This window comes from Myotis myotis, unplaced genomic scaffold, assembly GCF_014108235.1.
Source record: "Myotis myotis isolate mMyoMyo1 unplaced genomic scaffold, mMyoMyo1.p scaffold_m19_p_9, whole genome shotgun sequence".
In the NCBI taxonomy this organism is placed as follows: domain Eukaryota; kingdom Metazoa; phylum Chordata; class Mammalia; order Chiroptera; family Vespertilionidae; genus Myotis; species Myotis myotis.
Window position 1 is genome coordinate 27,558,726 of NW_023416401.1, and position 24,219 is coordinate 27,582,944.

The 24,219-nt window shown below is 49.4% G+C and overlaps 1 protein-coding gene across 6 annotated transcripts in view; it reads right to left on the reverse strand.

Moving 5' to 3' along the window:
* PREX1 (phosphatidylinositol-3,4,5-trisphosphate dependent Rac exchange factor 1) overlaps positions 1-24,219 on the reverse strand; it is a 178,135-nt gene that overhangs the window by 86,691 nt on the left and 67,225 nt on the right. For all 6 annotated transcript variants that reach the window (XM_036321000.1, XM_036321002.1, XM_036320999.1 and 3 more), the window contains exons 2-3: positions 14,322-14,393; positions 9,866-9,988 (exon numbers count right to left, since the gene is read on the reverse strand). In XM_036321000.1, the coding sequence (XP_036176893.1) occupies positions 9,866-9,988; positions 14,322-14,393 (195 nt within the window). The remainder of the gene's footprint in view (positions 1-9,865; positions 9,989-14,321; positions 14,394-24,219) is intronic.

Here is a 24,219-nt window from a genome sequence, read left to right on the forward strand (position 1 = left end):
TCAATAAATGTGCAATTTTACAATTAAAACAAATGTCAGACTGTGTCACACCAATGGTGGTCTATTACACTAGGAATGAAATACAACACTTTATTAAGACCTTCAAGGATCAGATAAGTGACCCTGCCTTCCTGTGACCTCACTTCGCTGGCCCTCTAGCTACTCCTTAAACCTGCCATGCCTTTCTACGTCGGGGCCTTTGCACTTGCCATTCTCTCCACCTGGAATACTCTACCTGGAGGCCTGGCTACTTCCCACCATTCCAGACTCCCACCTCCTCAAATGACACCTGGGCTACCCTAGCTAAAGAAGCCACTCAGGCATTTTCTATCGCTGACACACCTGTCATTTTCTTTATAGGGCTCTCACAATCTGGATTATCCAGATTATTTGTTTATCTGTTGTCTTCCCACTTGGCAGTCAGTTTCCTGAAGGCAGTGAATATCTCTGTCTTGTTCAATGAAGTATCCTCAGATCCTGGCACACAGTAGGCCCTCAATGAATACTTGGCACACAGTAGGCCCTCAATGAATACTTGCTAATTGAATAAACTCTGCACACCTACTATGTGCTACGCCCTGTATATATGAACTAGAAGAGTCAAGACTGGCTCCAGAATTTGAGGGAACAAGATCTCTGGTCACTGCCACAGAGCAGTGGCATTCCTGAGACAGGGGGATAGTTCTATTGACCTCCAGATGCCCCTAAATCCAAAGTTGGAGTCTTTCCAGCCTAGAGGTCACCCGTGGGTCATCAGATCTGTAACCATCAGTCAAGGCTTCCGGAAGTTGAAAGGACTGGAGCCTTCTTAGCAGGAAGCTCTCCACCAAGCATTCTAGGTTCCAAAAATCTCACAGAACACTGCCTCCCAACTGGCCAAACCCCAACAAGGATGTCCTGGGTAAGGCCACTGGGCAGGGAGGGTGAAGGGCCTCCACCTTGGGCTGGGGGATGGGCAGAAGACCCCAAGCAGCAAAGGAAGGAAGGGGTGGTTCTGCAAAACAAGCAGCTCATCTTGTCTCTAAACAAGCCCCCAGTCATCCTGCTGATGGGTGGCTGCAGGAAAGAGGAAACCAAAGAGGAGAGAGAATGGGTTTCAGAATCAATCAGCTGCCCCAACACACCCAGTGCACCCCGGGGGCTCTGTGTGCACCATCTGAGCCGACGGCCTGAGCAGCAAAGTGCTCACAACCAGAGCTGATGGCCAGCACGAGTGTGGCTGAGTATGTCGGACATGAATGAGGGTAACCTCATTAAACCCTCACAATAACCTGGCATGACAATTACTGTATTATACCCACCCCACCTAGTGAAGGGGCAGAACCAGGATTCTCTCTCTCTTAATATCCATGCCAACTTCCAGCTCAAGGTCACACAGCATGGGATGGGGATGGGGATGGGGATGGGGGTGGGGATGGGGATGGGGATGGGGATGGGGGTGGGGATGGGGGTGGGGATGGGGATGGGGATGGGGATGGGAAGTAAAAACTATGGGTACAAATCTCGAGCCACAGACCCACGGACAAAGCTCCAAGGGGCACTGCAGCATAATGAAGTGCACAGTGACTATAGAACCAGACCATCTGGGTTAGAAACCCAGCTCCAAGCTTCCTAAGTAGTGGGTGACCTTGGGGCAGCTGCTTCACCTACTTATGCCTCAATTCCCTCATCTGTAAAATGAACATAATAACAGACACCCCACCACTACCCCTTCTACCTGGGCTATTGGAAAATTAAATAACAGTGTATATAAAACAAGGAGAACAGAGCCTGGTATATAATGAACACTTACAACATTTCAAAACACTCTAAAAGTACTAGCCACAAACACAAACCCAATCAATAAAAGTGAATTAATAGGAGGAAATGCCAAAATGAACAATGCCACAATTATCCAAAGTGTACACATGTCAGGGACAAAAAACCCTAATACAGACTCCAAAGAACCACCAAACGACCTGAAGCATCATAATACACAAGCTACATGCTCCAAACAACACCACCAATACAGTGAGCACAGAGAAACACGCACTGAGTCACCAACTACAACGCCTCACCCTGTGTCTGCAACCCACCCAGACCCTGACACACTCATACGTACAAGGGCAGGAAGGGAGAAGAGGGGACCCCAGCACCCCCACACTGCCCAAGGAGACCTTCATTCTAATTCCACTTGTCTCCAATCAAGGACAGTGGGGATGGGTAAAAAAGTCTGGACTGCAGGAGTTCACTCAGGCACAAATAAAAAGATGTGAGGGAGGCTGCCAGACACATCTGGAACCAGGGCCTCGGCTGCAGACAGGCCATGGTGAGGGGGCTGCAGAGAAGAGGGAGAGGACTTTGCTTGTTGTAGATGACAGGAATCGGCCTGTGTCTGGGGCCTGTAGGGCTTTACAGGAAGGGCTGGGCCCTGAATGCAGACACATGCATGAGAGCAGGAGATCCCAACCCTATTTAAGGAGCTTTAGGAAAAAAAACTGCTCTGCAGCCAAGGGCCGGGGCTTTCCTGGGTCTGCAGACCCTACTTTTAGTATTGTTCAGAGGTAAGATACTGGAAGCCCCCATGATCACTACCAACATCAACCTTGCACGTTGTTAAGTGCAGGTTTTACAGCCAGACCACCCAGGTTCGCAGCCTGAGTCTGTGGCCTTGGACAAGGCACGTAATGTTTCAGAGCCTCTGTGTTCCTGTCTATAAATTATAGACAATAATGACCTCCCCGTCATGAGGTTGTTGTAAGAATTATCAGGTGAATTCATAGCAAGGGCTTAAAATCGCGCCTAGTAAGTGCTCGTTACATGTTAGCCATTGTTATTGCTGTTATTGATGCTGTGGCTACTATTACCGTCGTTATGGTGTCAGCAAATTCATTATCGCATTGGTGAGTCCGTCTATGACAGAGTGGAGCAGCAGATGGGTAGGTTTGATGGCAAAAAAAAAAAAAGACACAAGCAGAGTGAAGACAGAGGGAGCTGAGTCGACTCATAGGTCTGGAGAAGGCCAGCAGGGGAAGCCACCAGGCAGACTTTAAGAATTATGGTGGGCCTCCAGCCCCGGAGTCTTACTCCTCATTCAGGCACTGCCCACCTCCCCCATCCACTCCCTGCAATGTGAGCTCCACAGGGGCAGGGCTTGCCGAGGTCACTGCTGTGGTGCCAGTGGGGACTGAAGTCCCCAGCAGAGTGAAGGCATCGTGACTATTTGATGAATAAAAGCAAGAAAGCAGAAGGAGGAACTGAGAGCGGCCTGACAGCCCTCAACCCACCCCCAGGCTCTTTCCAGAAGACCTGGGCCCACCACAACCACTGCCCCGGCTCTTCGTTGGAACATCTGTTGTTTTACTCACCCAGCATCCATTCTGTTCTGGTCACAGCCCCCAATTCTTCCCCTGAGGAACCTCCTCTACACTCGGAGCCCACTGACCCCACTCCACTCCCAGGCACCACAGGCGAGCATGTCACTCAGGCCAGGCCAAGCAAAGCTGGGCCAATGCCAGCCCTCAAGGACTCATGCTAGAATCAATGTGAAGAGAGGCTGTCTTTGAGCTGTGGCTGCTGAGCTGTCAGTGCCAGCCTGAAACACTGAGGGCACCTCTGCCACCCTGTGAGGCATCCACTCCCTTCCCCCCTACCCCTCAAGAATGAAGCCAATACAGAGGAAAGCAGAGCCTAGAGACAGACCAAGTCCTTCAAACATCAGAGGTGGGTCCTGGATCCAGCTATGCCTGAAGCCGGCACACTCCTGAACATTTCATTTATATGAGCCACGCAGTCTTTTTGTGTTGACGCCTACCTGAGTTCTTACTTTTGTCACTTGCAGTAAATACAGTGCTGATACAGGCACACTCTGAAAAGGGCAAGAAAACGACAGAATGGGCCCAAGCCTAGTGAGTGCCAGGGTCTCCCTGTCCATCTCCATCAGTACGCGAAGGGGTTGGGCTAGAAAGCAGAGTCAAATCTGTTTATTGTCACATGCCAACAGCAATTAATAGGTACTGCTGGCTGGAACACCGGGAGAAGAGCACTGGTGCCCCAGGGAGCACTGAGGTAGAATGTCCTGATTGATTAGCGATGTCTGCCACAGATGCAGGAGAGGGAGTAAGTGATAAGATCACCACAGCTGTGTCATTCCTGGTCCCCTGAGCCCCTTCTCAGACACTCTGCAATGTCATCCTCTCCTTCAGCCCGTGAAAAGGGCTGAAGGGACCAAGGCTTGAGGCTTGGAGAAGTTAAATTTCGGAAATGACAACACCCCTCTTCAGAACCAACCCCAGGTCCATCACTCCCGTGTCCTTTCATTGAGCCCAAACCCAGCTGTGTCTCGGGCCGGAGACCCTGCAAATCTGGAAATGCTGCTTTTGACAGCTAAGAACCCAAGTGTTCAATTTCCTCCTAGGGCCCCCACAGAGGCTTTGATTGTTTTTCCAGGAAGAAACAAACAGTTGTGCACACACAGATGTGGTGGGTAGGGAACACATGGCTGTGGATTTGGGCTGTGAAGGAGGAGAAGGGGCCAGCTGTCAGCTGACAACTTGGGGAGAGGGTCCACGCCCCCAGAGAGGACTCAAGGACTGTCAGAGGTGGTGGTTGCCGTCCTCAGTACCTGGGGGGTGACACTGGCTCCAGGGAGACCCTCTGCTCTGAGCCCCTCACTTCACACCCTGAATGACTGGGACTCAGCACAAGGAAGGAGTGAACTATGGGACATCTCCTGCAGTGGGGAGGGGAGCATGAGATCCCAGTCTCACTTTTGCAAGGGACTCCCCACCCTATCCACACAGCTGCAGGGAGAGGAGGCTCAACTGTAACTCAGACCACACTACTTCCCTGTAAAAACTCTGAATAAAATTCCCACAGGCGCTGGCCCCCATGACATCCCAGACTCCCTCCATCGCTCCTCTGCTCCGGCCACCATTGTCTCCCTGCTCCCACCCCAAGGACCCTGCCCTTCCCCAGATCATCCTATCTCACCACCTCACAGAGGCCCACCCTGACCAGGGTTCCCAGATAAATCATAGGCACCCAGTTGAGTTCTCATTTCAGTATTTCAGATGAGTAACTAACTTTTAAGTATAAGTATGTCACAAATACTGCATGAGACATACGAAAAATTGATTTGTCATTCACCTGAAATCCACATTTACTCAGCAGCCCTGGATGTTTTAACTTGCTAAATCCAGCCACCAGTCCCCAACCTCCCAATGTCAACCTTGAGTAAAGTCACTCATTCTCACACCTGCATTTATCATCTTCACAGCCCACGTCACCATCTGAAATGACGCCTCTGTTAACTCCCTCACCCTCTGTTTCTCTACACTGTGAGCCTCATAGCAGCAGGGAGCAAGATCTGTCTTATTCAGGGCAGCATCCTCAGGGCCTAGTACCGTGCCTGGCACAATAGGTGCATAGTACGTATTCAGGAGACTTTATCACGTAAGATGGTGAAAAAAACACAAATCCTGGAGTCAAACTACACAGACTCAAATCCTGGCTCCACTTCCTGGCTGTGTAAGGTTGCACAATGACTTAACCTCTTTGGGCCTCAGTTTCCTCACCTGTAAAGTGGGTATAATAACAGTACCCACTGTTTAAAGTGGTTAGGGAGTTTTCATGAATTCATATACTCAAAGCACTAAGAACAGGGCCCCGCACCAAGAGAACGTTCATTCAGGTCTAGTCTGTGATCACGTCAGTAGCAGTGGTTGAGTCGAGGGTGAGGGGGTGAGGGATTCTCCCACTGTCCACAGAGGGGGTGGCGCCCACCAGTGGGCTGGTGTGTCAGCCAGGACCCTTGCTGGGTCTAGTGCTGCCCTCCCTCTCCTGGAGCCTGTCCACAGAGCTCTGTGCCCAACTACAACCTCAGCACCGGATGCCGCCTCAGCAGGGAGCGAACAAGCCTGGATATGAGGCTGGCCTGGAGACACTGCCCTGGGGTTGTGGTGGACACTGTGGTGGGCCACGTGGGCCCCATCAGGACAGAGGCACCCATGGGCCTGAGGCTTTACACACACTCCTGGGACAGCCCATGTCCAGGGACTGGGCACCGCGGGGTGCAAAGGCCCACCCCATTGCTGCAATTCCAGGAGACCTGAAGCAGAGTTCCTCCCGGTGGGGAGTGCGCAACCTCCTTTTCAGCTGCTTCCAACAACCTGTGCGCAAATCTCCAGCTTCCAGAAGCCCAGCCCACAGCAGCGGCTGCTTAGGAAAAGTAGTCAGCGTGCTCCTCCATGAGGGCAGGGGAAAGCGGGGGTGACATTTCCAATTAAAATGATGGTTCTAACTTAAAAACACTGAATCACACCGGAGAAAGCTGACTCCTTTTTCAATTGTTCCAGTTATCTCAGCTTGGTGTGATATGACTCAAACACCATCCAACAGGGTTTATCTTCCCTTTGATCTAACCGGGCAGGCCTCAGGCTCAGAACCCCAGGTGGGGGAGTTTCTAGACAGAATGTGGTAACTCAGTTTGGTTTCTATTGCATTCCTCTTTAAGGTTACCTTCTATTTTTAGCAATCATTTTCCATTTCCAATGATGATGCAAATTTCCCTTTTTAAATGTCTATTTAAGGTGGGGTGTTTTTTTTTTTCAAGTAAATCTATTTCTTAAATGATAAAACAAATAATAATATCAAGGGTACCCTGATATAGCAGAAATTACAAACGGTGTACTAGTATGAATCAATGAAGTCTGGCTTTGCCATTAGGAGGGTTCAGATCCCACTTCGTCCATCTATATAGGCATGACCTTGGATTTAACCTTTCTCTCAGGTTGCTTGCCTGTTGAGTAAGCTGTCTGTCCCCTGCTATTCTTGATGCCAGGACAGAGCCGTGGACATGACAAAGTCCCTACCCTCGTGTTGCGGATATTCCAGGGGGAACAGACAAGGAACAAAAAGCAGCAAAATATCCCATGTATCAGAGGGTGATAAGGACCACTGACAAGAATAAGTGTGTGTGGGGGCGGGGGGGCTAGAAGGAGCATGACAATTCTGAACAGAGTGGGCATGAAAGAGCTCACAGAGAAGAGGGCATTTCCGTGAAGATTTCAAGGCAGGAAGGGACAAAGTCGCAGGGACGCCTGAGGGAACCGGCCCAGGCGGAGGGAACAACACACTCAACAGGCACGGGCTCCCTGTGTTCCAGAAGAGCGAGGAAGCCAGTGTGACTGCAGTGGCGAGAGTGAGGTCCCAGGAACTGGCAGGGCCTGGCAGAGTCTAATAAATCACCAAGTGCCCCAGGCAACGCTGGGAGATGCCAGAGTGCTGGGTCCCGTGAGCAAATATGTACATAGTGCAAATAAGCAAACATACGCTGAGCACTGGTTAATATGCCAGGTGCTGCTACTTTCATTAATTCTCTCAACCACCCTACAAGGTGGGTTTCACTACCTCCGCCTTACAGATGAGGAAACTGAGGCACGGCCAGGTGAGGTCATTCTCCCAGCATCACAGAGCTGGGAAGCAGCAGAGCCAGGAGGCAAGGTCAGGCACCGACCTCTAAAAAAACTCAATCTTGAGGGACCAGGCAGGATGTGTGATGGGTTCTCAAGGTTCAGGGAAGGTCCTGGCCCACAATGACACACAGACTTGAACTTCACCATCGGTGCACCAGGATTCTGATGGGAAGCACTGTCCCCGTCAATGCCCAATCTGAATGAGGCTACATGAGGAGGGTCTGGGCAGTGCAGAAGAAGAAGGTATGGAGAAGAGGTTGCCTCCCGGGCAGTAAACTCCCCACCCTCTCCTCCATCTGTCTGTCCCCTGCATCCCTGAACAAGTTAGGAATCCTGTAGAGAGGTGGGGAGAGCTCAAATGGACACTCAGGATCCAGAGACCCTCAGTGATGAATAGTGAAACTTGCTCACCACACCTCTGAGGCTCCAGCACCAAAGTCAGGGTACCTGGGTGGCCTGGGGTTATTGGCAAACAGATAATGCACCTTGAGGACCTCTTCCCCCACGTTGGCTAAAGTATGGACTATTCCACCCTTAGATGGCATCACTTCATGGCCAGCCCCAAGAATGCCACCTCCTCCTGAAAGCCTTCCCTGGTGCCCCAGCTGGAATAATGCCCCCGGCTGACACTCATGCAGCATCAGCTCAATGCCTGCCTGGATCTAAGTGCGTCACTCACATTAACTCACTCATCCACTCCTACTCACCCCTTCTCACCATCTCCAATCTACCACCCTGTCCAGGCACCATCATCTCAGACGGCATAGTGACCTCTTCCTGTTCTCCCTGCACCTCCACAGCCCACTCCCCCTCGCAGCAGCCACTGGGCCCTCTACACCCAAAGCAGATCACGTCTTTGCTCTGCTCAGCACCCTCCACTAGTGCCCATCTTCCCTGCGCCCTACCTTGTTCTCGTGTTTATTCTGTTTCAAACACTAAGGAATGGTGATTAAATGAATAGAAAGATATCCAACATTTTTTTTGTTAATCCTCAACCGAAGATATTTTTTCCACTAATTTTTTTTTTTTTTTTTTTTTTTTTAGAGAGAGTGGAAGGGAGGGAGGGAGGTGAAGGGGAAGGGAGAGAAAGAAGGAAGGGGAAAGAGAGAGAGAAACATTGATGTTCAAGAGATGCATTGATTGGTTGCCTCCTACACATGCCCCGACCAGAGCCAGGGATTGAACCTGCAACCCAGGTATATGCCCTTAACCGGAAATGAACTGGAGACCCTTTAGTGCTCTAACCAACACTCTAACCCAGGGTGGGCAAACTTTTTGACTCGAGGGCCACAATGGGTTCTTAAACTGGACCGGAGGGCCGGAACAAAAGCATGGATGGAGTGTTTGTGTGAACTAATATAAATTCAAAGTAAACATCATTACATAAAAGAGTACTGTCTTTTTTTTTTTTTTACTTTTATTCATTTCAAACAGGCCGGATCCGGCCCGCAGGCCGTAGTTTGCCCACGGCTGCTCTAACCACTTGGAAACACCAGCCAGGGCAATCGCATCCAACATTTATTGAGCATTTACAGTGTGCCAGGAGCTGTGCTGAACACTCTCCTTACACTAGCTCCCACTGCTCAATAACATCATGGGGAGCTCTAGTTTTTTACCCATTTTACAAGTGAGAACACTGAGGTACAAACAAGGTAAAACAAGTCGCTGAGCATAACACAGCTGACAAGCAGCTCGGCAGTCTGGCTGGGAGCACTGCCCTCCCAACAACATGAGCCAGTGGCTTCCCCTGAGCTATAACTCCGAGGGCAGAGCTACACCAGGCTGTGTCATCCTAGACTCTGACCACCAAGCCGTGATCCTTTAGACCAGCAGTCACCAGCCTTTCGGACCTCAAGGACCACCTGTGGTCCACAGACCACCAGTTGGCGACCGTTGCTTTAGAGAAGGGAGCTAGTGATGATGACAACAATGACTCCGTAAGCGCCAATGTGGACCCAGAGCTTATTCTACACCAGGGTTTCTCACTCTCGGCACTGCTCACATTTGAGGTGGAATAATGCTGCCGTGGGGGCTGTCCTGTGCATTAGAGGATGTTTGGTGGCATCCCTGGCCTCCACCCACTAGAAGCCAGTAGCCACCTGCCCCCACCCCCCAACCCCCCGCAACCCCAAAGCTGGTTCATAGATCAATGCTCACCCACTGAGCCACACCAGCTGGGCTCCAAAGCTGTAACAGTAAGAAATGTCTCTAGACATAGCCAAACATCCCCAGAGGCAAAATCACCCATGACTGAGAGCCACTGCTCTATGCTACACACTTCACTGCTTTATCTCTTTGAGTCTTTCCATCAACCCAAGGATGTAGGCCTGATGATCCCTACTTCTCAATCAGGGGAGAAGCCCACTTCCCAAAACCTGTAGGCTCCGACAGGGCTGGGGCATTGTACTCACGAATCTTAAGAAAACGTTCCCAAGTTCGTGCTGAGACTGAGGCTCCGGATGCAAACAATACTCCAAGGCAGCCAAGAAATCCTTATGAACGTCCAGGATATCTTCAATGTTCGAGAACAGGATCTGTGGGGAAAAGCGAGGCCAAGGACAGCGTCAATCAAGGCACAGAGGGCGAGCAAAATCAAGCATGAAATAAATGCATAACCTCCAGAGCAAGCGAGGGTGCGGTGACGTGGACACCCGCACACTGAGTGAGCCAGATAACACTAATAAAAACAATGACCATGATAAAAAAGATTGCCAACATTAACTCAACAGGATTAATGCCTAATCCTGTGCTAAGAACTTTACATGCATTTATGGCAGCTAATCCTCACTCTGACTCCATGAGGTAGAAACCATCATTATCCCCAATTTGTAGATGAAGAACAGAGGCTCAGAGAAAATAATTAAGATTGCCAAGGTCACACACACACACACCCGGTAAGCAGCAGAACTGAGCTGCACCATCAGCATGCAGAGAATTTATTAGACATTCATCTCAGTCTTCAGCATGGCCACAACCGGTATGGCCAACCATATGACTGGTTTTAAAAACAATCAAGGTACTTCAATGCACCATTAAAATGATGTAGCAGAATAAAATACAACAGGGAAGCATGTTCGACATATGCTCTTTCAACTCTCACAACCAATATGGGAGTGCCTATGTCCCCTAATGAATCTATAAAGCTTGAAATTCACATACACTCTCACCCAGCATTTCTACATTTCAGAATTTGACCTTCCAATCAGTCATTTCCAATTAGCAACAATTTTGCCTCCCAAGTGGCATTTGCCAATGCCTGGAGACATTTTCATTTGTCACAAATTGTGGGGGAAGATGCTACTGGCATCTCATAGGTGATGCTGCTAACCATCCTATCATACATAGGACAGGCCCCCCTCCCCCCAGCCCACAGCAAACAATCGTCCAGCCCAAAGTGTTAACTGTGCCAAGGATGAGAACTGGGTGAATGGCCACGAACATATACTGCAGCCTTATTTGCAGTAGCGAAAGACTGGGGAAAGGCCAAATGTTCATTAATGAGGACTCATCAAATAGTTAAATCAACTGGACTGGTCACCATTAACTACATTCCACATACTAAAATACTATGTGGCCTCTAAAAAGAATCTGCAGATCTGGATTTATGGATATGGGTCATGGAATGATCCTTGATATATAATGTTGATTGGGGGGAATCAGGGTGCCAAACAGAATTCCAGTATTGGCCCATTTGTGTAAAATAACACACAAAAAGGTCACTCCTCTCCATGCTGGCAGGAGCAGGGACTGCCTGGACAAGGACGCGTGCTGGTAACTTAAGGGCCTCTGGGAAGGAGACTCAGGGGAGACTTTCATTTACTTTAGGTTATTTTAAACTGCATAAGTGGCTTTTTCTGTTTCTTTTTTTAAAAAAACAAAAGCATTTTTAATTAAATGTATTGGTATGATATTGGTTAATAAAATTATATAGGTTTCAGGTAAACAATTCTATGATACAGCATTTGTATATTGCATTGTATGGCCACCACCCAAAGTCAAATCTTCTTAAACAGTTGCATTTTCAATTTAATTTTGAAGAAGGCACTCACATAATTCAAAAATCAAAAACACAGTACTATAAATTCAGTGAGGAGTCCCTTTCCCACCATCTCCCCACTTTCCACCCACCGCGGCTCGAGGTAACCAGTGTTACTACTGGTTTACGGTTCCTTCTTGGGTTTCTTATTCATTTGTTCATTCAGCAAGTACTGACTGAGCACCTACCATGTGCCAGGCACTGTTAGAGGCCTGGGGATACAGCAGGGAACAGACAAGTGTCTACCGCCATGGAGGTGACATTCTAGTGAAAGGGGACAGACAACAAACAAATAACTACAGTTTTCTAGATGCAATAAGAGACAAATAAAACAGGAAGAAAGTGCCAGGACAGGGCAGAGGAAGTTAGCACATTTAAATACAGAAGCCAGGGACAGCCACTCTGAGAAGGTGACATTTAAGTCAAGACCTGAAAGAATGAAGATCAGCCCTGTGGATCCCATGGACCCGAGAATGCACCAGAGAGTCTGCAGAGGGAGACGGCCTGAGGGTGGGTAGGGAAGACTGAGGTGCTGCAAGTCTGAGAGCACGAGGGCCTCATCCTGGGGGACGGCCTCATCCTGGGGACGCTCATCCCAAGAAGTGGCTGGAACAGGGGTGGGCAAACTTTTTGACTCGAGGGCCACAATGGGTTCTTAAACTGGACCGGAGGGCCGGAACAAAAGCATGGATGGAGTGTTTGTGTGAACTAATATAAATTCAAAGTAAACGTCATTACATAAAAGGGTACGGTCTTTTTTTTTTTTAGTTTTATTCATTTCAAACGGGCCGGATCCGGCCCGCAGGCCGTAGTTTGCCCACAGCTGGGCTGGAAGAATCATCTGCATCGTGTGGTTAGTTTTCTTTCTCTCATCTGTCAAGATCACATGGTTGAATCTCTCTGCTTATGTCAAAGACTCATATGATAGATCCTACTGTTACCCTTGCTTCAAGGAATGGCTGTAAAACTTCAGAATAAATATCTGTCTCCCTGAGTTTACACCCAAAAGAACTGAGAGCCTGTGTCCACCAAAAGATGTAATACGAATGGTCATAATAGCCAAACCTGGAAATAACTCAAATATCCACCACAGGAGAATGGATGAGTAAATTGTGGTACATTCATTCCATGCTACTACACAGCAATAAAAAGAGTGGGTCAACAACATGGGTAAATCTTACAGACATAACAGTGAGCAAAAGGCCCCAGACATAATGAAAGAGCCCATTTTTATATAAAATTCAAGGACGGGCAAAATCAATTAATGCTAACCAATCAGCAGTTATCCTTGGGGAGGGGGCATTATTGGGATGGGACACAGAGAAGCCCGCATTTAGAATGGCAATCTTTACTATATATGAGTTATACCTCATAAAAAGATCACTATTTTAAAGAATAGTTTTTACTGATGTTAAGAGAGAGAGGAAGAGAGAGGGAGAGAGATTGAAACATCAATGATGAGAGAGAATCATTGATCAGCTGCCTCCTGCACGCCTCCAACTGGGGATAGAGCCCACAACCTGAGCATGTGCCCTGACAGAGAACTGAATCAGCAACCTCCTGGTACACAGGACAATGTCCAACCGAGTCACACCAGCCAGGGCAAGAGGTAATTAAAAAAAAATACCCTGTAATGAATTGCAATCTGAAATTATAATAACTTTTAAGTTGTAACATATTGTAATAAAGAGATGTAATAAACAGTATGTGGCCGAAACCAGTTTGGCTTGGTGGATAGAGCATCGGCCTGCGGACTGAAAGGTCCTGGGTTCGATTCTGGTCAAGGGCATGTACCTGGGTTATGGGCACATCCCCAGTAGGAGATGTGCAGGAGGCGGCTGATCGATGTTTCTCTCTCATCGATGTTTCTAACTCTCTATCTCTCTCCCTTCCTCTCTGTAAAAAATCAATAAAATATATTTAAATAAATAAATAAATAAATAAATAAACAAACAGTATGTGTTCAGTAAATACTTGCTGAATGAATGAGTGAATGAATGAATGAATGAAAAGTTCTGATCCCCGTGCTACCAGGGACCAGCCATGCAGTGACCCAGAACAGGTCTCTTTCCATCTCTAAGCCTCAGCTTTCTTACCCAAAACACTGAGCTCAGAATTGTCAACGTGCAGGTCACTGTCCAGATTAATCAAGACATGTGGGCAGGCGGGTGGGGCGGTGTGGGGAGTCCTGCTTGACCAAGTCCTTTGTGTGCTATACAAGCTCGCACTTCTGACCCCCTCCTGCCCTGTCTCCCCTTCTCCCCTGGGATCAGGACCCTGGAGCCCCAAGGACTGAAGGCAGCTTCCCAGAGAGTGAGGTCACACGAGAAAGCCAGGCCCGGGGAGCACTGGGGCCTCCACCGTGCACACAGAGGGCCTATTGACGTCCTCCCGAAACTCCCCAGAGCCACTGCCAAAACGAAGCCCGGACCCAATTATTCATCTCCCTGCCTGCACATTCAATGCCCAGTGCAGGTCGGGGGCTGGAGGTGTCAGGCTCCCAGGGGCGCCTGGGAAGGGATTTTCCGCTGGCTGGAAGCCAGGGGGCTTGGCACAAGGAAGCTAGAAGACAAGATGGTCATATTAAGCAAGGAGAAAGTCCTGAGTTGGGGAGTGGAAGCCTGAGGCTGAGTCCTCCTGACCCACCAGGCACAGTTTGCTCACAGAACTGAAAGGCCCTGGGGGCTGCAGGGAGCCTGCAGCAGGAAGACAAAAGCAGCTGCTAGCAGGCATCCCAGACCCCCGAGCACCCTCTAAGCATCGCTCAGGGAGGAAGCAAGGCACCCAGCAGCAGGGACAGTCTGCAAAGGGACCGGCTCAGGTGTCCACACCTTGACATTGTCCTCCGTGAGGCCCTTCTCCGCTGAGTCCACCACGTTCTGCCGGATGCGATGCAGAAATGCCTGGAGGAGAGAAGCAGGAAGATATGAGTGTCCACGCCTTGATCTCCCAGGGGTGGCCCAAAAGAAAGGTCTCAAGTTCAAATACCAAGTAGGACCCAGGAAGTACCACAGTCCAGGGACATGGGCAGCGAATCAGGAAAAACTACTCTTCCATTCAGTCAACAAATGTTTACTGAGCATCTACTACATCAGGCCCCGTGCAGAAAACACCCCCAGCCCTGCCCTGCTTCACCACCATGGGCCCCTCTCAGACTATTATTCACTTTCTCTTTTTTTCTTTTTCTAAAAGTTTAATTTCTAAATAATAACACATTCACATGGCTCAGAAATACAAAAAAATGTCTCTCCTACACTGCAGGCCCCATCCATCTAGTCCCTCCCCAGCCCCCACAGGAACCACCACTACCAGGTCCTAGTACATCCTTCCAGAAGATCTTTATGTAAAAAATGCACACACATGCTGGTCAAAGAGTACGAACGTCCAGTTATAAGATGAACAAGTTCTAGGGATCTAATGTATACCCGGTGATTACAGTTAATGCTGTATTCTATAGTTGAAAGTTGCACTTTGGTGATAGTCACTTTGCAGTATATACCTGTATTAACCCAACACACTGTACACAGTTACACGATGTTATATGTCAAATATATCTCAATAAAACTGGAAAAATGAACACACATGTGGGTATACATGTACATACACATACATATATGTACATATATTCTTTTTTAAATATATTTTTATTGATTTCAGAGAGGAAGGGAGAGGGAGAGAGAGACAGAAACATCAATGATGAGAGAGAATCATGGGTCAGCTGCCTCTTACACACCCCCTACCTACTGAGGATCGAGCCCACAACCCAGGCATGCGCCCTGACTTGGTCAATGTTCAACCACTGAGCCATACCTGCCGGGCTATATATATAATATTCTTATTCCTTTTCCTTTTTTATATTCCAAAAAATGGCAGCAAACACAGGATGTGCTGGCCCTGCTTTTTCTACTTAATATAACTTATTTATCTCTCCCTGTCATCACACAGGAAGCATCGTATTCTCTTTTTACAGCTGCCCAGGATCCTACTGTATGGATGGACCACAGTCAGTCCTATCACTTTTTTCAGGGGCTCGGAAGAGAGAAATCATTTCTCTCCTGGGTGATGTGTCAGGCAACAAAGGAGAGGAGCAGTGGGGTCTGTGGGGAACAGGCAGCGCACACCCATCAAAGGAGTGGCCACTTGTCCCCTCCAAGGGTGGCCGGTGGGAAGGCAGCAGGCCCAACATCACCAGATGTTCTGGGTTTGAGTTTTGGGGGGGGTGTTGTTATTTTTCCAAGAGAAGCCAGAAATTAGGATTTCTTAAAAGTAAAGTCTCCCAATTTTTAAATGTTGTCAAAATAGCCCTCCATTTCTGTGAGGAATTAGATATTAGGGGTTGAGCATGAAAGTGGGGGGACCAGAGTAGAGGGGTGAGCCGTGCTGAGAGATGATATGATGGTGGCCTGGCTGGTGTGGGTGGGAGAGCAGACACTGGAAGAGCTACTGAGAAAGTCTGGTGGACGGGCAAGGGGACAGAACAAATATGGGACAGAAAGGTGGAAATGGGAGACAGCACAGGAGGGAGACCTAGGCCAGTCATGCACCGCAAACCCGCCTGGTTTGTCTGGACTCTAGGACTCAGCCCCAGGTTGACCTGGCAACAGCCAGGTGGAGACCCTGCAAAAATGACCTCATGGTCCTGTCACGGCCACAGGGCCAGGATGAGCTATGGTGGCCAGCAGGAGCCCTCCCTGCAGCGGCTGATTAAAACACAGGGACTCCGGGAAGGGGGAGCCGGATGAGCACACACTGTCCCTGTCAGAGCTCAGCTGCAGGTTAATTAAGTGCATGTCTCATCCAACCACGCTTGTCTGAGGAGATCTCTAAGTGGTAGGGAGATGGAGGGGACAATCCAGAATGGAGGGAAGCAGGGGAAGGTGCCAGGAAGGAGGCTGGCCCTCCAGAGATGGCTGTCGGATCCTTGCCCATCACCCAGAGAGGCGTCCATGGCTGTGATGAGGAGTGGCCACCTGCAGGTGTCCACATGGGGGGCCACAGAGAGGAAAGTCAGGGACACAGAGCAAGGCAGCTTTGCCTCTGCCCCACTCACTGCAGGGCAATCTCCACCAGCCCCTCCACCTGTGTTTACATCCCCAGCCTGGACTTCTCCCCGATATCCAGACTCCTACCTGGATTTCTGCCAACCCGACATCCCCACCTGGATGTCCAAGGGGCATCTCAAATTTAACCACCCAAAGCTTAGCTACTGATCCTCCCTCCAACCCACACCACCAAGCTCTTCCCAGCCTGGTTAATGGCACCTCTGCTGGTGCTCCAGCCAACCCACCGGTCCACCCCAGTGGTCCTTGATCCTTGACCTCCTTTCTCTGACACTCCATATCCATCTCTTAGTATAGTAAATGCTATCCTCTTCACCCTCTGCATGTATTAGAAATCCGATCACTGATCCCCATCTCCTCAGCCACCCATCTGATCCAAAGTCATCATCTTTCCTGCCTGGACTAATGGAGTCCCCTCCTCCCTGTCCCCACTGCCCTCCACCCCACCAAAAGTCTTCTCCACACAGACAGCCAAAGGGATCCTTTTAAATACTATGTAAATCAGATCCTGTCAATCCATGGCTTAAAACTCTCTACACTATACTTTTAAAAAGTCTAAATCTTTCCACAGTCCATAAGGTCCTAGTTAATCTCTCTAAACTCACCTTCCAGCATTCCATCCCCCCACACCTCAATAATCTTCAGCCATACTTTCATTCTCTCTATTCCTTCCACCTGTCAGGCACATTCCTGCCTCAGGACCTTTGCACATGCTCTTCCAACTAGGAGGATATTCTCCCCCAGCTCTCCTCTGGGCCAGCTTCTTCTCATTCATCAGGCCTTAGCTCAAATGTCACCTCCAAAAGGCCCTCCTGTCTTCATGCACTTATCACCGTCCTGGCTGGCATTAAAAGCGGACTCAACAAACAAAAAGACTAAGGTTAAGCAATCTACACCAGCTCCTAAGAGAGAGGCCAAGACAAGAAGGGAGCATGGCTAAAAGGAAACTTTTACCCTAATCCAACAGCAGAGGCCAGGTTTGGAAACTGATGATTTGGTTTACACGGCAGTCCTTCTCCTCCCTGCTGTGTGTGTGACCTCAGGAAAGTACATTAGCTTCTTTGAGCCTCAGTGTATTTTTCCCAAATACGGAGAACTTATTATAGTGTCTTGCCTTCCAGAATGTATCAGGATAAAGTAAGTGGAAGCTCCATGAGGGCAGGGACCTTGCCTCCCTTATTCCCAGCTGTCACCCAGGGTTGAGTCTAGCGCCTGCCACTCAGAAACCAAAGGGATAGAATGTGCCTGGCACAGTGCCTGACACATGGCAGGAGCCTCAACTGGGGCCACTTGGTAACCTGCTGGTTTTTCTTCTTAAAGGATAATGCGTGGAGGGGACAGGGCCCAGGAGTTCCTAGACGATATTTTAACAGGGCCTGCGATGCTGCTGGGAAATCCAGCCTCCAGCCTCCTCAGACAGGAGGGAGACAAAGCACAGCCAGGGAGAGCAGGAAGCTGGGCGTGCAGTGAGGCTGACCTAGATCGGGGCTTCCTGTCCCGGTTTCTTTACACGAGCAGGGCCACCACTATTGTGCTGGGACAATGAGAGGCTCGAGCCACCCACAGAGGAGCCGCAAACAGGCCAGTGTGATGGGCTCAATGGGCAGCTCGTCACCCGGAAAGAATGGGCAGGCAGGGGCTACGGGCCCAGCCTCGTGCTACTCAGGACATGACCGGCTTTTCCAGGCGGCGCCAATGCCCTTGGTGCAGGCGGGGATGGAAGGGACCCACTGGGGCAGCTCCTTGTCCCAGCCCTGACAGCTCTGGCACACTCGGCCAAAAGCAGCGCTCAGCCTGGAAACCTCCCATAGAGATGAGACTGTTCTCAGGATTTCCCCGGCCGCCTGCGACCCTGCTTCGCCATGGAATCTTTGCCCGTGCCGCACGCTGCCTGGGCCACTGCCCTGCGTCTGCCCAGGTCCTCCTCTCTATGACGATGAGCATGACGGACATCAAGGATCCAGAAAAAGATAGAGAAAAATTTAACACCCACCCACAGGGGCATCATGGGGCAAATCTTAGCACTGAGCCAAATTTGCTGTAAACCATTTCCAGAAAGAACTTTATCAAATCTGGGGAGGTGCGGCCTGGGAAGGGGCATAAGGGACCCCTCAGAGGTACTGGCAATGTTCTTCTTGGTCGCAGTGGTGGGAGCTCAGGTGAATGCACATGCAAAGCCTCCTCAGCGAGCACCTAGGGTTAGTTCACTTTTCTCAGGTACCATGTGAATCCTCCCTCCCAGGACAAACAGGAAGAAATCCATCATTACAGAGATGGGCCACCTGGGCACCTGCCCTCCCCACAAGGCACCTCCGGCCGTGGAGGCGGTGCCTTTGCTCGCATCCCTCGTACCTGTAAATCGAGCGGCAAGAAAGAATACTATTTTACATATTGGATGACACACACATTTCTATAAACGTGTTCGAGTAGCTTGCTTTTCCCATTCATGACATATTCCACGTTTATCCACATCAATACACGCACTTGGCAGTACCTGCCATCCAGACCCCAGCCACACCCCTTCCCCAGGGGGTGCCCGCCACTACCCCTTCCAGCCACCAGCACCCACATCTCTGGGCTTACTCAGAGACACACAGCCAGAGGGGCAGAGGTGGGCCTCAAAGCCAGGCAGTCTGGCCTGGTGATTAGTCCCCTACACACATCATCAGTGAGTCACTACAGACAAAGCACACAGAGCATAAGCATATAACAGGTAGCAGCTGCCCTAGGGGGTGCCCCCGGGAGCTGCCATCTGTCTGGAACCTGTGGCCACAGCCTTGGGAGGATAAATCCCTCCCTAGAGAGAACAGGAATAGAAAGAAGCCTGGAAGTCACTCTCAGAAACTAACTGGCAACCTGATCGCTGAGTGGAGGGCCTAGATGCCCCCAAGGACATCCCCGTCTTGGCGAGGGTGACCTCACCAGACATATGGCGAAATCTGAGAGGGCCAGGGGACCAGTTAGAAAGGAGGAGAGGTGGGAGGCAGGGCAGCCCCAGACCATAGCAAGGACAGAGGAGAGGGGGTGCCTGAGGACTCCATCCTCCCATCTGGACTGGGTGGCTAGAGGTCCAGGGAAGCAGAGTGTCACTGGGTAGCAGGGGTCTGCGTCCAAGTAGCAACAATAAACTAGTAGTAACAATAGCACAGGAGGGCTTTGCACAGCCTGCTCTAAGCAACCCCACACAAGCCAAATGCCCACTGACTCCTCCAAAGCCCAGATGCTATGCTCCATCCATTCAAGTTGTGGGCATTTATCCCACAGGGAAAAAGAAATCTCACACATGGCAACAAGATTTAGCTTCAGTATCTGATGTATAATTCTATCATTTGGAGTTTAGTTAAGTAAACTGTCCATCTTTTTAAAAATATTTTTATTGATTTCAGAGAGAAAGAAAGAGGGAGAGATAGAAACATCAACAGTAAGAGAGAATCATTGATGGGCTGCCTCCTACACGCTCCATACTTGGGGATTGAGCCCACAACCTAGGCATGTGCCCTGACCAGGAATCGAACCTGACCTCCTGGTTCATAGGTCTATGCTCAACCACTGAACCACACTGGCCAGGCAAATTGTCTATATTGACAAAAGAAAATCATGTTAAAACTGGTTTGCAGAAGTCTACTTAATGATACGAAAAAAAGGCTGTTGATGCATCTCTAACTCTAAAAATAACCCAAGTCACAGAAGAGTACAGAAAATGTAATCTAATTTGGGGTTAAATAAATTATTGCTACATAAACATAGAAAAAGAAAGTGCAGAATACCCTAAACTTGTGTGAGACAATGGCCAAGATTACTAGCTGTCCCCTAACATCTGGTCTCTCCTTTTCCTTTAGAAATAGAATCCCAGCTTTTATAATAAAGGTGGTATTTCCCAACTTCCCTTGTAGCGAGGTGGGGCCTTGTGACTAAGTTTGGGCTAGCAGAACTAGATGTATTAGGCACAACCACTTGAAAGTATCCTTAGGGATGAGGAGACAAATAGGAAAGGAGTCTCTTCTGCTGCTCCTCCTTCCTACTGATTAGATAGCAAATGTGATGCCTGGAGGTCAGGCAGCCATCCTATACCATGAACGGACCGCCTTGTGTTGATCAGGATGAAGTAGCAATTCAGAAGGAGTTTATGTCTCTAATGACAGCAGAGCCTATATATCTGCCCAGAGCTGCCTATAATTCAGTAAGAAAGAAAAAAACTTTCATCTCATTTAAAGCACTGTTCTTTGGGCTCTATCTATAGCCATGAAACCTAAATCTGAGAGAATTATCAGTGATTTCAAGTTTCTTCTTCATTTCTGTTTTTTCCCCAAGTTCTACAATGAACATGCTACGTGTAAACCAAAAGTCCTTTGTAACATAAATGTTTTTCTTTTCATTTTTGGACAGGAGAGGTTACTAAATGTACTAGGCTCTCTCTTGCCCGCCCCAATTATCACTTCCTCAGCATCTTCCCTCAATTATCACCTCCCTCAGGAGGCTGGTCTGCATTTTCTCCTGGAGGACGTGGTTTGAAGAGGGCAGTGTCTCCAGGCAGAGAGGAGAGCAGGAGCCAGACAACAAGGCTTTCCTTCTGCAGTGGGGCCTCCGGGCTGCCCACCCTCCTTCTCTGTACTGACTCTGGAAACCACAAAGCTCCCCCCAGGAAGGTGCCCATCCTGGCCACACACACACACACACACCCGCCCCGTGAGCTGGCCTGGCTCTTCCACAACGTGGGGCAGAATAAATGGCCTTTCCCCATCTTCAGCCCCTATTGCCACCCAGGCTGCGATTAAAAGCCTCCCCGCTCCATTCTCAGCAGGCACCCCCTCTGGGGCAGGCCTGTGCTGAGAACAGGGACTCGCTGGCCCAGGACTTGCTTTCCCCAAAGACCCAATTTCAGATTTCAGACATCATCTCCAAGGAAGGTTACATGTTCAGTCACAGCTGCTGTACGGAGAGGACAGAGAAGATAACCTTCCTTCCACAACTTCAAACGTACTCCTTTATGTCACATCCCAGACAGCACCTTATGAATTATACATATTACACAGAACTCATGTCATCCTCTAGTAACAGCGCAGGTATGCTGCACACTGTTCCATGAGCATACCCAGCAGTTCCATGAGGCCTCCACACTGTTCCATGAGCATACCCAGCAGTCCGGCCTCAGGGCTCTTGCACTTGCTGTTCCCTCGGTCTGGAAGACTCTCTCCAGATATCCAAAGGGCCCTTCCCTTATTTCGTTCCCATCTAGAATCAAATGTCACTTCTGAAAGACCTTCTCCGACTGCCCCATGTAAAGCAGAAGGCCCCCCGCAACTCTACCGTATCCTTCCTCATCTCCCCCTGCAGCACTTGCCTCCACAGATACTTATCTATTCCTTTGCCTGTTGCCCCTTTGCCCTCTGCAATGTTAGCTCCAGGAGGACAAAGACTTGTGAAGGCGGCACTCACCCCTGGGCCTAGACCAGTGCCTGGCACAGAGCAGAGCTCAGTAAAAATGGGCTCAGTGGGTGACTGATGACCAGCTTGTTTGTCCTCCCTACAATTCCATGAGCTATGCTGTGAGGATCCCCTTTTAAGGAAAGAGGAACCTGGGGCGTGAATCACCAACAGGGCCCTGGGGTCAGACTCTGCGTCTGGGTAACAGGGTCTCACCTTTCAAGGTGCTAAAGTGAGAACTAAACACAACACAGCTCGTGTCAACAGCCTGGTGCCTCTGTGTTTCCCTTGACCCCCACGCTGGGAGTCCCCAGAGCCAGTGCGGCACCAGGATCTCGGGAGGTGCCCAATAAGTGCTCAAAAAACAAGCATGGAAGGGACGGGCACTTTTTAAAAATATATATATTTTATTGATTTTTACAGAGGAAGGAAGAGGGATAGAGAGTTAGAAACATCAATGAAAGAGAAGCATCGATCACCTGCCTCCTGCACACCCCCTACTGGGAATGTGCCTGCACCCAAGGTACATGCCCTTGACCGGAATCAAACCTGGGACCCTTCAGTCCCCAGGCTGACGCTCTATCCAGTGAGCCAAACCAGTTAGGGCAGGGACGGGCACTTTAATTCCACGTTGCCCTGAACAAAAGTGGGCCCCTTACCACTGGCCTCAGCATAAAAGGCACTGTTCCTCGACCTATGAAAAGATTGGAGGCCTTAAAAAACATGAGTGCTAGCCCCAAATTCAAAAAGAAAGCTGTGCTGTAATAATTAGTACATCTTGACTTAAATGTCTACAAAGCACAAACTACATCAGTGCGTCAAGTACCAACCAGCTCTGTCATGGCTGATACACACAGAGGGTGGCCTGTGGGCACATTTTAGCAGGTTTACCATGACGGGAGCCTTGGGCTGGCTCCCTTCCCAGAAGCAAGCCCTGAGACAAGGATTTGGGTAAAAGCAGTTGAATTGGGAGATGACCCTGCAAACACAGGCAGGGAAGGGCAGCCAATATAGAGAATGCGATCAAGCGAGTGCTCAGGGTGGGTGACGGGGCTCGATCTCTTTCAGAACTGGAAGCCAGTGTAGAGCACGCACTTCTGAGTGATCCCCCAGAGGGTAAGGGAGCTGGGACATCTATACACCAGTCAGTCCTGTTGGTCGTTGATGGAGGGCAGGAGGGGGCTGTGAATTCCCTGGCACTTCTGGTCTGTGCAGAGGCCACCCTGCTGGCCAGACAAAGCCACCAGCAAAGACTGCAGGTGCTGGCAGTGGAGTACATAGAGCATCCTCAGGGAGTCCAAACCCTGATGTAGATAAACATGAACCTACTGGGTTTCCTAAGGAAACATCTGGAATTGGATCGACCCCATTTATAGACCTCCTACTATGTGCCAGGGACTTTTACATTTACTCTACATTATTTTTACTTATTGATACTTGGTTTTTCCATCCTAAAAACAGTACTATTCTCAGTTCTATCCAAGTCCCCTGGGGTGAGGTGAGGGGGGAAGGCTTTATGAACTGTAGTGTGCCACCATATCCCCATCACCACCACACAAAGCCATTTGCTGCTTCGTCAGCACACCTCTCCACTTCACTCCATCCAACTGCCAAGCACATGACCTCAGTGAGTCACGGAACTTCTCAGAGTCTATTTCCTCATCCAAAAAAAGAGGCAGTTGTGGAGGTTTAAGGAAGATGGTGCAGGTAAAAACTCTGTTACAACAAAGACTTCCTGTAATAAGTGGTACAGGGGCTGGGCCGAGAGAAGTGGACTGAACTACGCAAGGAAACAGGAAATTGCTTATGATTATATTCTGGGGGGAGAAAGCCATCAGCGGGTACTACCCATGCCAACAAACGTTACCCCGGGCCTACTGTGTGCCAGGCATCAAGCTGGGCACTGGAGACACAAAACACGACCTCAGGGTTTATTCATTCCTGCATTCATCCATTTAGTCAATGCTGACTGCACACCCACTATGTGCCCGGCACTGGGCTCAACAACACATCAGCGAATGAATAAATCAGATTGAATTCCTGCCTCATGGAGCAGTGGCAAGACAGACTATAACTGGGTTTTTTAATAAAATGGCAGGTAAGGATAAGTGCTATGAAGAAAACTAAAGCAGAATGAGGGAACAGAGAGGGACAGGGCTGGGCAGCTATTTCACCGCCATGTTCAGGGAAAGCCTGTCTGAGGAGATGACATGTGAGCAGTGTTGACCACAAAAAAGAAAATGCC